General features: G+C 48.6%; 1 protein-coding gene across 1 annotated transcript in view; it reads left to right on the forward strand.

Moving 5' to 3' along the window:
• ATP6V1B2 (ATPase H+ transporting V1 subunit B2) overlaps positions 1 to 16,659 on the forward strand; it is a 55,053-nt gene that overhangs the window by 12,255 nt on the left and 26,139 nt on the right. The window contains exons 2-5 of the mRNA XM_033949042.1: positions 2,458 to 2,513; positions 10,048 to 10,146; positions 11,614 to 11,707; positions 11,943 to 12,020. Of these exons, the coding sequence (XP_033804933.1) occupies positions 2,458 to 2,513; positions 10,048 to 10,146; positions 11,614 to 11,707; positions 11,943 to 12,020 (327 nt within the window). The remainder of the gene's footprint in view (positions 1 to 2,457; positions 2,514 to 10,047; positions 10,147 to 11,613; positions 11,708 to 11,942; positions 12,021 to 16,659) is intronic.

Below are 16,659 nucleotides of genomic sequence, written 5' to 3' on the forward strand. Positions count from 1 at the left end.
CTTCCCCCCACTTAAGCAGTAAAGTTGATTCTCTGAAGGGTCCCTCTGACACTCATAAGATTGTTCCATTTTGTTGTTGGAAATCTTCATTTGTTTTTCTAACAAAGTGGCTGTCTGTCAGAAAGCAGGATGTCTTTATTTTGTGAGATGTACACCTGTCTCCGGTTTTCTTATGAACCAGTTTAAACATTCGGAGGGAAGTTTATCAAGGGGCTTGAAAAGATGTTCTTTTTTTCTGCACCTTTATTTACCAAAGGAGACACCAGTCTGAAGAATCTCAGTATTACGGGTTGTGACTCCTGTGGTAAATAAATAACATTGCTTGTTAGCCACCTTGCAAGAAACGTTATTGCATCAACCAGGTGTAATCAGGCCTTCGAGCTGCAGTCTGATACTTCAGGGCTGTGTGTTAAAAGGCGCCAGCACTTTTATAATAATGATGGCCAGAGCACTCACCCCCAAGGTGAAGGACCCCTTGTGGCCCCCTAAATCAAGGCCCTCTGAACAAAAAATAAAAACCTCTCCCTGCCAAAGTCTCTCCCCCCCTCCCCCCCGAGCCTATCTTAGTGAAATTTCTTTTGTCTGTCAGGATCACTGTCATACCTTTGTCTGAAATGGCGCCATGACCCCTAGTGTAGTCTCATGTTACTATACTAGGGGTCATGTTACACAGAAACATAGAACATGATGGCAGAAAAGGGCCACGGCCCATCTAGTCTGCCCACACTAATGGCCCACCCCCTAACTACCTCCATGAAGAGATCCCACATGCCAATACCACTAGGGGTCACTTGTGACATCTTGGATAAAGTCGCCAGCAAAGGCAGGGGTGAGTGGGGGAGGGTTCTTTGGTTAGGGGAGGGAAAACTTCTGGGTGAGGCATCTAGAAGCATCATTTGGGTTGGGATAGATAGGGAGATTAAGAGGGGATTTTGCCTTGGGGGTGCTTTGGCCACCACTATTTCAAGGTGCCAGCCTCTTTAACATGTGGCTCAGCTTGGCAGCCCAATAATACTGGACTGTAAAATAATCTGGGGTTATAGTATTTACATAGCAATGAGCTGCTTTATATGTATGTTCATGTTTTGCATCTCGCTACTGTGTAATGCAGTGTGACCTAACTGATGCTGTGTTAAAGCATTGCAGTAAACGTTAAGAGGCAAAACGCAGTATCTTAATATAGCTTGAAAACTACCCCCTTTAGTATCGGAATTTAAGCTATTTTGCCTTGAGCTTTTCCACCTCTTTATTTGCACTGACAGGGTTTTTTTTGTTTCCCCTTTTTTTCCAATACAGTGGCTCAAGGTTCAATAAATACTGTCCAGTTTCTTGCTGCTGATTGAAATTAAATATAAATCTAAGAGAAGTTTCTCTCATGGCGGACCGAGCTAAGCACACATGACAGGATCCACATTGGAAAAACATTCAACATAAATGCTTTTCTTCAAATGTAGCATATAATCATTCAGTGTAGAAAATGTGAAGAAGGGTGAGACAAGAATCAGCTCACACAGACACTACACCAAACATCTCAAAGCAAGCCAAGGTGACATCTCTATGGATGAGCAACCTTTAGGATCTGAGCACTTTTAAAATAATCCGGGAAAGTTTGGCCTTTGAAGTTATGATGAAATATTTTGACACTAACATAAACCATTAATGTTTGCTGGTTTCTCACCTTCTGATCATTTATCCATCTCGCTCTGTTCCCTGCACCACAAGTTTTCACTTATTTATTAATTAGGATTTATTTACCACCTTTATAAAGAAGTTTACCTAAGGCAGTAAGATTAAGCTGGACACAGGTAGAAGACAACTGCTGCAATAAAAATATTCAAAATAACAGTATATATAGCAGTATGCTACTTCTGATATCAACACAATACACATTAAAACATCTTAATAGACAACATAGAGTAGAAGCAGATTTTTCTGTGAGACCGTCATTGGAATACTTTTCTTTGTTATACAGTATATTATATTTTCATACCAGACCTGAGGAAGGTTCTGGCCTTTGAAAACTAGTCAAAGTATTAAATTAGTCCAATAGAAAGCATTTTTCTTTTTAACAATTTCTGATTGAGCTAAGACTGCAATTTCTCTGCTCAGTCTGCCTGATCTAATATCCTCACAGAATCATCCTATGTCTAGCACCTGCATGATTCTTTTGTGATCAGGATGCCAGCCAGTAGTCAAGTGAGAAATTTCAGCTCTTTACTGACATCTATGTGTAAATGAAAGCATCTCAGCTGAACACAGCTTACAATTTGCTGGTTTAGAGGCTCTGAATGTGATATTCTGTGGTACCAGATTTTAAGACACTGGTATCAAAATGTTGCTCAGTGATGCTAAAAGCCATTTGCTAAAGCCTCTGATGCTCACAGAACCTGACACCTGGTTGTGTATTGATTCATGCACAGAGTAACGTAGATATCTCATTGGTGTTTTTGTTTTCAGCCTACAAGACAGTGTCTGGAGTTAACGGGCCACTGGTCATTTTAGATCAAGTTAAGGTAAGAGTTGCATTTCAACATTTTGATGGAATGGGGTACAGACCTAGAATACTACTTAGTGTAATCTTTGTTTCTAAGGGGCAGGACTGGAAAAACTCTAGAGACTGACCACTGGGTGCCCAGTTTAGCACCTTGTTCCTAAAATTCTGAAGGTCAAAGAAAGGAAAGAGCGTAGATACAGGGTTCTTTTTGTACAAGTCTTTTGAAAGCCAGTCATGTGCCTTCCCTCTGAGTCACAGCCCAGCAGTGTTGCTCATACTCTTCAAACCCCGTATATACTTGAATATAAACCGAGATTTTTGGGCAAAAAAATTGACCAAAAAATGGGATTCCCGGTCTATATTTGGGTCAATGCCCCCTCCTAGATTTTTTTTAAGGCTGCCGCCGCCAGGCTTTGCCCCCCTCCTCCCTGCCCTTTCTTCATACCTCTAACGATCTGGTGGAGGAGGAGCGGGTCCTGTGCCGATCGCAGGAGCCAGTAAGGAAGCTGCTCAGCGCTGAGAAGCAGCGCCAAATTGCGCTGCTGCTCATTCAGCTCAGATTGCGAAATTGGATCACGCAGCCAGTTAGCAGTGGGGCAGGAGTTTGGAAAGCTTGCTCCTGCCCACTGCACCTTCACCAGCAATTGGCAGAGGACCTGCTGCACCTCCACCAGATTGGCGGAGGTAGTATGAAGATAGGACAGGGAAGGTGGGACAGAGGGCAGAATCTGACAAGGGAAGGAAGGAAGGGTGCAGAGCCTGACAGGGGAGGGGAGGATGGAAGGGTACTGGGCGCAGAGCCTGATGGGAGGGGAGGAAGGAAGGAAGGTTGCTGGGTGCAGAGCCTGATGGGGATGGGGAGGAAGGAAGGGTGCAGTGCCTGACAGGGGAGGAAGGAAGGGTGCAGGGTGCAGTGCCTGACAGGGGAGGGATGGAGGGAATGGGGACTGGGTGCAGAGCTTGGCAGGGAAGGGGCTGGGTGCAGAGCCTAACAGGGCAGGACACTTGAATATTAAGCTGCCTGACTTATATTTGAGTCAACCATTTTTCTTTCTTTTGGGGGGAGAATAGGGGGTCTTGACATATATTCGGATCAACTTATATTCGAGTATATACGGTATATGGTATTATGTGACTTGTTGATCTTTCTTCCTCTTTGTTCCATTGCACTGCATATATCTCATTCTGCACAGTCACAGTTGTGGGAAGTCCCTCACCAGTGTCCGTGTGACTGTTTTTCTATATCAGATGTCCTCGTAGCTAAGTGTGGTCTGCAAGGGCTGTGGCTGCAGTTTTGCTCCTTCCCTCCACAGTGTTCCCAAATGGCAGAAAACCACTGGAAGAGCTCACAGATGGCAGGAACTGTTTCTCATGATGGCAAGACTTCCATTGTGTGGAAGTTTTCAAGTCTAATGCCTAAAAAGAAAGGAAAAGAAAAATAGTTAACTGGGTAATACATTTTTTAAATAAAATAATAATAAAAACAAGCCCAAAGTAAACTAGCAACAATGACGATGAGAAAATAAGGAAAACTTGCCTGGATTTGGAAAATTTGATTAGGCCCCATTCATTCTAAATACGTTTGCACTTCTGCCTATCTGCTAACATTGATAACATCATCCAGATTGTATGTCCTGGTTACATTCTGCAGTGTTCTCACTGGTGGATTGGATTAGCAGCACCTTGCACGCTGTCATCAGTGTATCACTGTGTTCTATTCATATTTTATTTACTAAGATTTATTAACTGCTTCTATGAAGATTTACCTACAGTGGTGAACAGCGAGGGCAGTGTATCACAAACTGTGCTAGTGTGCCGTGAGATGCCCGGGAGGAGATGTGCCAATGCTGGTGAGAGGCACATAAGAATAGCCTTACTGGGTCAGACCAATAGTCCAGTGGTGGCTCTTTAGCCACTTGAGTGCAGTTCTGCACGTGCCTAGGGCCCGAAAGCCCTGCGATCCAAACTTCTTTATTAAACACCTAAATTTTCCTTTTTGGAGGGGGCCCCGACATGGCAGCCATTCTCACAAACTTCTGGCGGCTGCCCCGAAGCTTTCTCTCTGCAGCGATCTGCCCTGTTAGAAATGGGAAGTTACGGCAGAGGGAAAACTTTGGGACAGCCGCTGGCAGCTTGTGAGAACAGTTGTCGTGTCGGGGCCCTTCTGTAAAGGAAAATTTTGGCTACCGGAAGGTGGGGGGGAGGGGAAGACAACAATCTCTTGCCTTCCCTACTGCTCCTCCTCCCCCGTACTGTCGCTTTCCCTCCCCTGCTGGCTGAAACTCCTCATCTTTCCCCCAAGAAATTCAACATTTTTCCTTCCTTCCCTCTTCGGCTGTACCAGCAGGTCAGTTTGTCTGCACAATATTCGCTGCTGCTGCGTAGCAGCGGGTCTGGCTTCCGGTGAAACAAAGAGTTATGATATAGCAGCAAATAACAAAGATTTTAAAGTATAACCTTCTTTCGGCAGTGTCTCCTATTGAACCCCCCTTTTCTTTTAATGGTTAATCGCAGCATGAGTTTTGTCGCAAGTGTAACATAGCGCATGCGCTTTGTGTCACATGCTGTGCTGCGCAGACTTACTGGGATTTTCCTCTGTCGGGCGGATGGAGAGTGGCAGGAAAGAGAAAACCACTTGAAAACGACAGTTGTTATTAGCTCCTCTCTGCAGGTACTGGACTGCATAGGTAGGACTGGGTTGAGAGCCCCTGTGCTTAACTAACATTTCTCCCCGTTCCCCCTCCCCTAAATTTTTCTCATATTTCTCTTATGTTTTTAATTTTCATGTTCTGTCCATTTATTTGCTTTTCTGTTAAAAATGTCCAACTGATGCCTTCTTTGAGCTGTGCTGGATCAGGGACAGAACTACTAATCTTCTTTTGTTTCACAATTTGACATAGATTCTAAATTTTCCTTTTCAGAGGGGCCCTGACTTGGCAGCCATTCTCACAAACTGCCAGTGGCTGCCCTGAAGCTTTCCATCTGCGCCGATCTGCCCTGTTGGAAACAGGAAGTCGCGGCATAGGAAAAACTTTGGGACAGCTGCTGTGTTGGGGCCTCTCTGAAAAGGAACATTGTGGCTACCGAGATGCCAGGGCAGGGAGGGAAGGAGGAAGGTATGCCAGACCAAGGGAAAAGGAAGGAGGTGATGTCGGAGCATGAATGGGGAGGGAGAGATGAAAGGAAAGGAGAGAGAGATGCCAGGGAATCAGGGAAGGGAAGGAGACAGATGCTAGACCGTGGGGTGGGAAGGAAAGGAGAAGAGAGAGATGTCAGAGCATACGAGAGAGGGTGGTGACAGAGAAAAATGGAGAGATGGCAGAGCTGAAATGAATCATGTACAAAGGAGAGAAGGGGCTTCCCCCATGTCTCTCTCAATAACAGACTATGGACTTTTGCTCCAGGAAACTGTCCAAGCCCTTCTCAGAACCAGCCATGCCATCCACCCCCACCACAATCTCTTGCAATGTGCTCCAGAGCTCAACCACTCTGAAAAAATATCTCCTCCTATTGGTTCCAAAAGTATTTCCTTGTAACCCCATCGAGTGTCCCCCCCCCCCCCATTCTCTGCAACCCTTGTGAAAAATCAATCCACGTGTACCCGTTCTACTCCACTCAGCCAGTGCCAGCATCACTCCTCTCCGCTTCCAGCACCCCCCATTGGTTGCTCAGGGCCCCATCAGAGGGCCTTCATGCATGTGTGGACGTCGACATGATGACTTCACACAAGCGGTTGGCATCATCGTGTTGATGTCCGCACACTTCCGGATGCCTTAAGCCGCGGCCATCATATTTAGTGTGCCGCAGCTTGGCAAAGTTTGTGAGACACTGAGCTAGGGTAACCAGATGTCTGGATTTACCTGGACATGTCCTCTCTCTCACTCTCACTCTGCAACACTTCCTGTTCCCACGTAGGTAGGACGCTGCAGAGTGAAGGCTTCTGGGGCAGGCTGATAGCAGAGGTTGCTAACGTTGCTGGCTGCCAGATGCCCGAAGTTTTTAAATTACAGAGACTGAGAAGGTACTGTGAACCGGGGAGACTCACGAAAGCAGTACCTGACTCCGGGGTGGCTCTGATGGGTTGCTGGAGAGAGAGAGAGAGGCTGTGGTGGTGGTGGGGGGGAGGAGGACTAGCGGGAGGCAGGGATAAAGCAGGGCAGAGCACTGTGGCTGGGGCAGGAGGTGGGATATGGGCAGGGTGGGGGGTATAGGCAAATCAGGAGCAAATATGGTAACCCTATGAACAGCTTGATTGAACTAAGGCCAGTACTGGGCAGACTTGCATGGTCTGTGTCTGTATATGGCCATTTGGTGGAGGATGGGCTGGGGAGGGCTTCAATGGCTGGGAGGGTTTAGATGGGCTGGAGTAGGTTTTAACGGAGATTTCGGCAGTAGGAACCCAAGCACAGTACCGGGTAGAGCTTTGGATTCTTGCCCAGAAATAGCTAAGAAAAAAATTAAAAAATTTAAATTGAATCAGGTTGGGCATTCAGATGGACCATTCGGGTCTTTATCTGCTGTCATCTACTATGTTTAAACATTTTAACAACATAATAACGAATTTGTTAAACAAAAGCATAAATATAGTTGAATAAGATATGAGGAATTGGTCTTAGTTACATGCTGTTCAGTAAGCTAGTTCAGGTGCAGAGTGACTGAATAGCCAGTCTCCACCTGTATTAAAGGCTTTGGAGGAAAGCCAGGTTTTCACCTTCCTGAAGTAGTTTGAGTTATCATGGGGTAGCCCTTCTGGAAGTCTGGCGAATACTCTTCAGCAGGCTCGCTATCAGATAATCATATCATATGATTTCTTTTAAGCAGAGGGCAAATGTAGCCAGTGATTCATGGCAAGAATGAAGATATCAGCTATTGGCTAACCTCCACGGGCCTTTTCTGGGACACCAGAAAGTCTTTGTATCAGTCAGGACTGGATTTCCCATTAGGCCTGCCTGCCTGCCTACCTAGAGGCTCCTTCACCACACTGGCCATACCATTGCAATCCTGTATCTTTGCCTTCTGTAGTTGGGGGAAGAGATATTAGAAGGAAGATGCAGAACCTTTTGGGGCAAATCTATAAATGGTGTCCCGATTGTAGGCAGCAGTAGGTATCCTACCGCTGTCTAGTCAGCCAATCGCAACACACTTAAAAAGATAAAAAAAAAGCCCCAAGGAGGGTCACCTACATTGTAGGCGTTTTCACGAGCCTATGGAGGTAAGGAGGGCTGCCTTAGCTTGCCTAAAGCTAGGTGTGGGCATGGTTTCACCAGGAAATAGCCTTAGGCAAGCTTAGACAACCCTAGACGTCTCCCTAGGGCCACGATAGACACTTGAAATGTAAGCCAGCAAAATGCTGGTCTACATTTCAGATAGACGCAGCTGCTGATCTATTCGCTACAAGGGACTCTCCCTGCTTTAATCAGATTAGCGGTCGTGGCAAGGAACCTACTCCCGCCCCCCCCCTGCAAAGACTACCGGCAGGAGGGATGCCCAGTCCTGCCTGTCAGGACCCCCAAAGCTGCCCCCACCCCAGAATGTATGGAGGAGTGTGTGGCGTGGTGGTTGAAGCTACAGCCTCCGCACCCTGGGGTTGTAGGTTCAAATCCCATGCTGCTCCTTGTGACCCTGGGCAAGTCACTTAATCTTCTATAGCCCCAGGTACGTTAGATAAATTGTGAGCCCACTGGGACAGATAGGGAAAATGCTTAAGTACCTGATTGTAAAACCGCTTAGATAACCTTGATAGGCGGTATATAAAATCCTAATAAACTTGAAACTTGAATGTCTGTGGCAGGAGGAGTGCCCAGTTCTCTTGCTGCCACCACCCCAAGACATCCCCTGGCAGGAGGAATGCCCAGTCCTTTCTGCCTTAAACCCTCCCCCCCCCCCCCCGAGACATCCTCCAGCAGGAGGGATGTCCATGGAGTGGTCAAAGGGATCTGACCAATTGGAATGTTAGACCACTCCCAGTGCATCCCAAAATGCACTGCGAGAGAGGCCTAAGATTCCGGTTGGCCCAGGTGCCTAAGACCCCTCCTATGGACCCCTCCTTAAGTTCCTGAGCTAATCAGGGCCTTAGGCCCCTCCATGGTGCATCCCACAATGCATTGTGAAGGGGAAGGCCCATCATTCATTGGAGGTGGATCTGCTGGCTGGAGGGAGTAAGCATCCCTCCGGCCGGCCAACTCAATAAGATACTTGGGGGCGGTTGGGGGAGTTGGGGTGCCAGTATCTTGGGGGGGAGGGTTTCTGGAAGGAGGGACTGGGCATCCATCCTACCAGGGGATGTCTCTTGGGGGGAGGAGGTCCAGCAGGAGGGACTGGGCATCCCTTCTGCCAGGGGATATCTTGGGGTGGTGGTGGCGGCAGGAGGAATTAGGCACTCCTGCCTTGGCCATTCATTGGTGCGGGACAGGAGGGACCGGGCATCCCTCCTGTGGTAGTCTTCGTGGGGGTGGGTGTTTCCTACCACTAAACTGATCACGGCAGGGAGATTCCCTTGCCATGATCAGCTCAGCAGCAACCCAATTTTCTAACCGCCACCTGTGACATGGACCCCAGTTAGAGAATCGTGGTGTTAGGTGAGCTTAGGCGTCTGTCCATGAGGACAGATGCCCATGTGCAATTCTCAAAAGCCGCTTAGGCGGCTTCTGAGACTGGGTGTCCTATACAGAATCTGGCCCTTTATGTCTAGGGGCATATAATATATCAATCTGCGGTGGGCACAGAAGGCTACATTTATTGCAGAGGCCTCGGTTCAGGTTAATTCTGGCTGAGCCATACATAAGAATTAGCTACTTCAAGAGATTTATTCTTTGTGCCACATCTTTAAAATGGAGCGTGCAATAGCTATTCAACAAGGACATTTTAAGAAATTTAGGGACGTTTGTGAGCCATTAACAAAATACTGCAAAGAATGAATATTACTTTTTTCCCTTTGAACATACACGTCCAAGGGGGTGGGGGTAATTTTTGTTTTCTTATGATTGAAGATAACTGGGTATTTGGGGGGGAGGGGTATTTGATCTGAATTAGTCTCTGATAGAATATTAAGTGATGTTGAAGTGTAAAATGATTTTATCCTGTACTGCACTTATTGAAAGTTTTTTAAAAAATGAATAAAGAATTAAAAAAAAAAAAAAAGATTTATACATAGATAAAATCAAGAATTTTCAGTCACATTGGATGATTTCTGTCTCCACTCAATACTGTGATTTGTATTTTTAGCCACTAATTAGGGCCTGTGCATACTTTGTCTAATTATGAGCAGCTGTATCCAGTTTTCAAAATGTATCAGCAACCCTTATCTAAATCCAAAGAATTTTCAGAAGACCCTTTTTTCTCCTACTCAATTGTCCTTTTCAAAATCTTTTCTAGCAAATCTTATCTACATTTGCTCAGTTAACTGACTTGGTTAAAAGGAGATAAGTCAAGGCCATCAGCTTTTCCTGCTGCACAGAGAGGGTCTTGTCACCGGTAGCCTTCTTTTCAGACCGTTTGTTTTACACTGCATTGTACTTTCTGCCCCAGTTTTTCCCATTGTGTTGTCTTTGCAGTTTCCTAAATATGCCGAGATTGTCCACTTGACCCTTCCGGATGGCACAAAGAGAAGCGGACAAGTATTGGAAGTGAGCGGCTCAAAAGCTGTAGTTCAGGTAAGCTCCTCAACTCAGCCTCTCTGATGTGTACAGTGTATGCCAGTCACAACCACCCAGACTGTTACAGTAAACCAGAAGAAACTTGCGTTTTGCAGTACACTTGATTTTTTTTTTTTTTTCTTGGGCTATTCTTTCTATAACTCAGAACTATTCTGTTAATTTCAAACCCTGTCGCTAATAGGGATATTCCCTGGGCTTTGTCACCAATTCTTTGTTCCTTTTACTTTTGGAACGGTACTGGGAATTGCAAGGGGATCCTGCTAAAATTCACTGTAGCTTCAGGTCTGTGTTTAAGTTCATCAGAGCCTCGCTGAAACAATTTCAGCTCTGCTGCTAGCTTTTTAATACAACTATAGAAAAAAAAAGTCCCAATAGTGTCACTGAGAGACAGAGTGTGAGGAGCAGCGTCAGAGCTAACAAGTACCAAATAATTAGAAACTAAAAATTAATAATGAATGTGTATATGAGGATCTCAGTGAGGATTGTGAAATCAAATAAACGATTACTCGTTCAATATTACAATCTGTGTGAGGGCACTCGCCCAACGCACCACACCATCGTAGAAACCTCATTGTGTGATTGTCAATGATAAAAAGTGTTTAATCAAAGTGTTTAATCAAAATAATAATAAACTCATTTACATATGCACCAAAGCTGCTCCAACACAGTCAGTCAAACAGAAAAACTGCACAAACAAGAAAAAAAATCACTTATCTCAATCGGGGCTCAGTACGAGATATCAAAACTCCCAGAGTGAAGCGGGACAAACAAGCCCGAAGGGAAGCTGCGAGAGGGGAAAAAAAAGGCTGCTTCAAAATAAAGGGTTCAACTCAGTTTTGGAGAATTATCCTTCATCAGGAACCTTTGCATTTGCACAAAAACACAGCATCAGGATGCAAGGAGAAACACCCGGCAGAAGGCAGTTGAGAGGCTAAACTGCGTGCATGCTTAAAGGAACAAGTAGCCAGAAAGCTTTTTAATACAAAACAGGTCTCACCATTTCACACAATTCATTGTATTGACCTCTTTAGAATATAGTTTTTCCTTGCATGTTCCAGGCTCTGCATGGGGTTTCTCTTGCTGCTTTTCTTCAAATACCAATGAATGCCTTGCAGACAAAGGGATTCCACTGTATTTATTTTATTTATTAGGATTTATAATACGAGTTCTGGGCTTTTTGTTCACAGCAGTTTCCTCTTCTCACAACTATGACTGGGAGACCAATTGATTGCAAAGGTTGTTCCCCAGAAACTGATCATTCACCTCAAATCAAAAAAACTTTTCAGTCTTTTAAATTGCCTAGGCTTCTGTGTGTATTTTTGAATTTTATGCACACCATGACAGTACTGAACATATACAGTATATGATACTGCAATACTAGTGGAAGGGATCTGTGTTAACCAATTGGTGCCATAGAGCGCTCTGATTTATTCATTCGCTATTACATTTCCATTTGTATTGCAGGTATTTGAAGGTACCTCTGGTATCGATGCCAAAAAAACATCTTGTGAATTCACAGGGGATATTCTTCGGACTCCAGTGTCCGAAGATATGCTTGGTACGTTTTGCAGAATTTTCTATCTTCCAGTACAGAACTATGATGGTCTGGACTTGTTGGAGGCACTGTTAAATATACATGTGCCTTAATGATCTTTTCAGTCTGCTGTAACTTTCCAGCTAGAAGTGTCTTGCTGACTGTGTGCCGTGTTGTGTAGAGTAATTGTAAGCCTGTAAACATCCATCACAAATAAGAATAGGTCATTTCTGATGTTTTGTTACTGTCTCCTGTTTAGGTCGTGTCTTCAATGGATCTGGAAAACCCATTGATAGAGGTCCTGCTGTTCTGGCTGAAGATTACCTCGATATTATGGGTAATTTGTTAATTGTATTTCTTTAGCACTCTCCAGACCAGTAGAGATTAATCTTTACAAATGGGTATATATCCAATCATGACCAGCAGGTGGAGACTGAAAACAAAACTGTGGGACAGTATATCATATACTCCCTTCTCTATTTACCTCAGTCTTCTTTCAGTCTCCAGCAGGTGTTGATGTGATCTGTACCCATCTCCCTTGGTAGGGCTGTTGGAATTTGTTTAGGGGGTTTATTGTCCCTGTTTTTGGCCGGACGGAGCTTGGGCGGGCCCTGTTTGTCCGACCTCGGGGGTGTCAAACCCGGCGGGTCTCGAGCGGGGTCCCTCCCCCCACTTCTTCCACCTCCCCACATTTTTCTAGAGGAGCCTCAGCAGTAAGCCTTGCCCCCTAAATCAAGCAAGGCATATTGCTTCGAGAGCCTGTGGAGTCTGTTCTGTAAAAAAAAAAAAAAAATCCTGAGGTAGTGCTGGTCTGGAGGGTTGTTTCCCTTTAAGAAAACTGTATTTTACTGTATTTTTTCATCTAACCGGCACTTTTTTATAGCTAGGTCGCGTATGGAGCAATGAGCACTTCTAAAGGGAAAAAGTGCTCATTGTGCTCCAGGCGTGAGGCACTCGCGGCCGGCCTGTGCAAGCGGTGTTCAGGCCGGTGCGGTGGAGGAGCTCCGTCGGCAGCGGCTGCAGGCGCCCAGAGCTCCCCGCCGATGGTGCCTCGCAAGTCGGCTGGGAGCAGTGGGGAAGCCCGGTCTTCCCCAATCGCCCACGGAGGGATTCCCCGAGCCGCCGACGGTCGGGTTGTTGGGGATTCCCTCTCAGCTGATGTTTTGACAGCTGATGCCGACTTGCCTGTTTTAGCAGCTGGCACTGTTCAGGTTTCTCAGCTGCTACAGGCTATGGAGGGAGCATTTTTGGCGGGAAAGTCGCCATCTTCTCAGTCTGGCCCCTCCATTTTGTCTTCCACCTCAGGTGACCTTCCCCCTGTATTGGAAAAACAGGGGCAGGTTTCTGCTGGGTCCCCTGCTGTGGCAGGGAGTCCCTTGGGACCCTCGGGGGGTTTTTCTCCTGATTTCTTTTTTTCTTTGTGCAGAGCCTATTTTCAGGTGGCTGGGGGTCCCGGATGCGCTCAGGGGTTTTCGGGGAGTGGGGTTTCCTCCGCGCTCCCTGCGGCTTTGCCTCTCTCGTCTGTTGTGGCGTCCCCTCCTCCTCCTCCCTTGTCCAAGCGTCCGCGGGTGTCGTGGGACGAGGATTTATGGTCGGAGGAGTGTGTCGGTCTGGATGAGGACCTGGACCCTTCTGAAGATTTCCAGGACCCTCTCAAGGGGACGGCCGCTGGCGGCGGGTTGTCGGGTTTCCCGTCCGGCGAAGAGGCGTCCGTGGTGCGCCTTTTTCAGAGAGATGAGCTGCCGGACCTGATTCAACAGGTTTCTTCGGTGTTGCGTTTTGAGGATGCGCCGCCGGAGACTCCGCGTGTGGGGGACCCTCTGCTACGGGTGATCCGTTCCGTTTCCCGCTCTTTTCCTATGCATCAGGATATTCGGGATATTATACTGGAACAGTGGAAAACGCCGGAGGCGCCGTTTCGTTTGGCGCGCAGCATGGCTCGTTTGTATCCCATCCCAGAGGGGGATCGGGCTACTTTAGCATCGCTAGTCGTAGACGCGGTGGTCTCGGCGATTTCTAAGCGGCATACTGTGCCTGTTGAGGGCGGTTCTGCCTTGCGGGACTCTGAGGAGCGCAAGTTGGAGAACATCCTTAAGCAAGATTTTCAGGTCTCTGCCTTTGGGGTCCAGGCGGCTATTTGTGAGGGGCTGGTTGCTCGCGCCGTGTTTCGGTGGGCTGAGCGTGTCCTGGATCGGGAGTCTGATGACTGGTCTTTGGTGGATCAGGAGGTGGCGAAGATTGAGATGGCTGCCTCGTTCCTCTCAGATGCTCTTTATGACTTGGTGCGGATCTCGGCTAAGTCTATGGCCTTTGGCGTGGCCGCGCGGCATATTTTGTGGCTGCGCGCTTGGTCGGCGGATGCTGCGTCCAAAGCTAAGCTTACTAAATTTCCCTTCCGGGGGTCTTTTTTGTTTGGGGAGGAATTGGATAAGTTGATTCAGACTCTGACAGACTCAAAGGTGCCCCGTCTGCCTGAGGACCGTGCCCGCCCTGCGTCTTGGGGTGGCACTGCCCGGGGGTGTTTGCGGGAGTTTCGCAAGTATCACCCTGGGCGTGGGGCTGCTTCTTTCCCGGCTCCAGGGTTTTCCCGGGGTCGGTTCTTCCAGCGCATGCAGCCCTTTCGGGGGGCCCGTCGGGGGGCAGGGAATCCCTCCACCTGTTCCCCCGCTTCCCGTCCTGCACAATGACTCCTTGCCGGCGCCCCCTATGGTTCCGGTGGGGGCCCGGCTGTGCAAATTTTTCCCCAAATGGGCCGAGATCACGTCCGATCAGTGGGTCCTGGAGGTGGTGCGGGACGGTTATGCCCTGGAGTTCGCCCGCTCTCTGCCGGACCTTTTTCTCGCCTCTCCATGTCAGACTCCTTGGAAGATGCAGGCTTTTCGCCAGACCCTTCAGCGCTTGATAGATCTCAAGGCAGTTGTTCTGGTGCCTGTTCCGGTGCCCCCTCCGGAGTGGGGCACCGGCAGGTACTCCATTTACTTTGTGGTGCCCAAGAAGGAGGGGACCTTTCGGCCCATCCTGGATTTGAAAGGGGTCAACAGGGCTCTCAAGATTCCCTCTTTCCGCATGGAAACTCTGCGGTCGGTCATTCTGGCGGTTCAGCCGGGGGAGTTTCTCACTTCTCTCGATCTGACGGAGGCCTACTTGCATGTTCCCATTCGGGCCTCTCATCAGCGCTTCCTTCGCTTTGCGATCTTGGGTCGGCACTATCAGTTCTGTGCGCTTCCCTTTGGTCTGGCCACAGCTCCCCGGACGTTCACCAAGGTGATGGTGGTCGTCGCGGCAGCCTTGCGGTCGGAGGGCATTCTGGTACACCCCTACCTGGACGACTGGTTGATTCGGGCAAAGTCGTTGCAGGAGAGCTCCCGGGTTACGGCTCGGGTGGTGGAGTTTCTCCGGTCGTTGGGCTGGGTGGTCAACCTTTCCAAGAGTCGGTTGGTCCCGGCTTAGCGTCTGGAGTACCTTGGGGTTCTGTTCGACACCTCCTTGGGGAAGGTCTTCCTTCCAGAGGCCCGGGTGAGCAAATTGCAATCTCAGATTCGCCTGCTTTTGGCGTCCCGGTGTCCTCGGGCGTGAGATTTTCTCCAAGTCTTGGGGTCGATGGCGGCGTCCCTGGACGTGGTGAGGTGGGCGCGGGCCCACATGCGTCCTCTCCAGTATGCTCTGCTGCGGAGGTGGTCTCCCCAGAGGCACGGGTTGGATGTTCCTGTTCCCCTGCGAGGCATGGCGCGCTGCAGTCTGTGTTGGTGGCTCCGGACCCCTCCCCTGGTTCAAGGGGTGGGTCTGGATCTTCCGCAGTGGACGGTGCTCCTTACGGATGCGAGTCTCCTCGGTTGGGGGGCTCAGTGTTTGGGTCACTCAGCTCAGGGCACCTGGTCCACGGAGGAGGCCTCCTGGTCGATCAACGTGTTGGAGACCAGAGCGCTGTTAGCTTTCCACTCCCTTTTGTTGGGCAAGTCGGTCAGAGTCCTGTCGGACAATGCCACGGCGGTGGCTTATGTCAATCGTCAGGGGGGCACCAAGAGCACTCAGGTGGCGCAGGAGGCGGCTCGGCTCATGGTTTGGGCGGAGTCCCATCTTCTGGTCCTCTCGGCCTCTCACATAGCCGGGGTAGAAAATGTTCAGGCGGACTTCCTCAGTCGTCACTTCCTGGATCCAGGAGAGTGGTGTCTCAGTGCCGTGGCATTTCAGTTGATAGTGCAGGCTTGGGGGCAGCCACTGATGGACCTAATGGCCACAAGTGGCAACGCCAAAGTGCCCCGCTTCTTCAGTCGTCGCAGGGACGGTGTGGCCGAGGGTCTGGATGCTCTGGTCCAACCGTGCCAACGGAGGGGCTGTTGTATGTGTTCCCTCCTTGGCCATTAGTGGGCAGAGTACTTCTTCGCATTGTTCACCATCCGGGTCTGGTGGTTCTGGTGGCTCCGGATTGGCCTCGACGTCCGTGGTATGCGGATCTGGTGAGGCATCTGGTGACAGATCCTCTTCCTCTCCCTCTCTTGGACGATCTTCTGACGCAGGGTCCCATTCCCATGTTCGACCCATCTCCCTTCTGTCTTACAGCTTGGCTCTTGAAAGGGGTCGCCTTAGTAAGAAGGGATATTCAGATAAGGTGATCTCTACACTCTTGGGGTCCCGGAGGCTTTCTACCTCTCGGGCTTATGTGCGGGTTTGGCATCTCTTTGAGGGCTTCCCTGCCTAACATTCTAGAGTTCTTGCAGGATGGCCTGGATAGAGGCCTGGCTTGGTCTTCTCTACGGGTTCAACTTGCGGCCCTGTCGGCTTTTCGAGGGTTGGTGACAGGTCAGCGTTTGTCGGCCATTCCTGATGTGATTCACTTTTTGCGGGCGGCCAAGTTGCTCAGGCCTCCCCTACGGCCCTCTGTTCCCTCTTGGGATCTCAATCTGGTTCTCTCTGTGTTGGTGCGCCTGCCTTTCGAGCCGTTGGATGGCTGTTCTTTGAAGGACCTTACTCTGAAG

The sequence above is a fragment of the Geotrypetes seraphini genome, chromosome 6 (assembly GCF_902459505.1).
Source record: "Geotrypetes seraphini chromosome 6, aGeoSer1.1, whole genome shotgun sequence".
Classification (NCBI taxonomy): domain Eukaryota; kingdom Metazoa; phylum Chordata; class Amphibia; order Gymnophiona; family Dermophiidae; genus Geotrypetes; species Geotrypetes seraphini.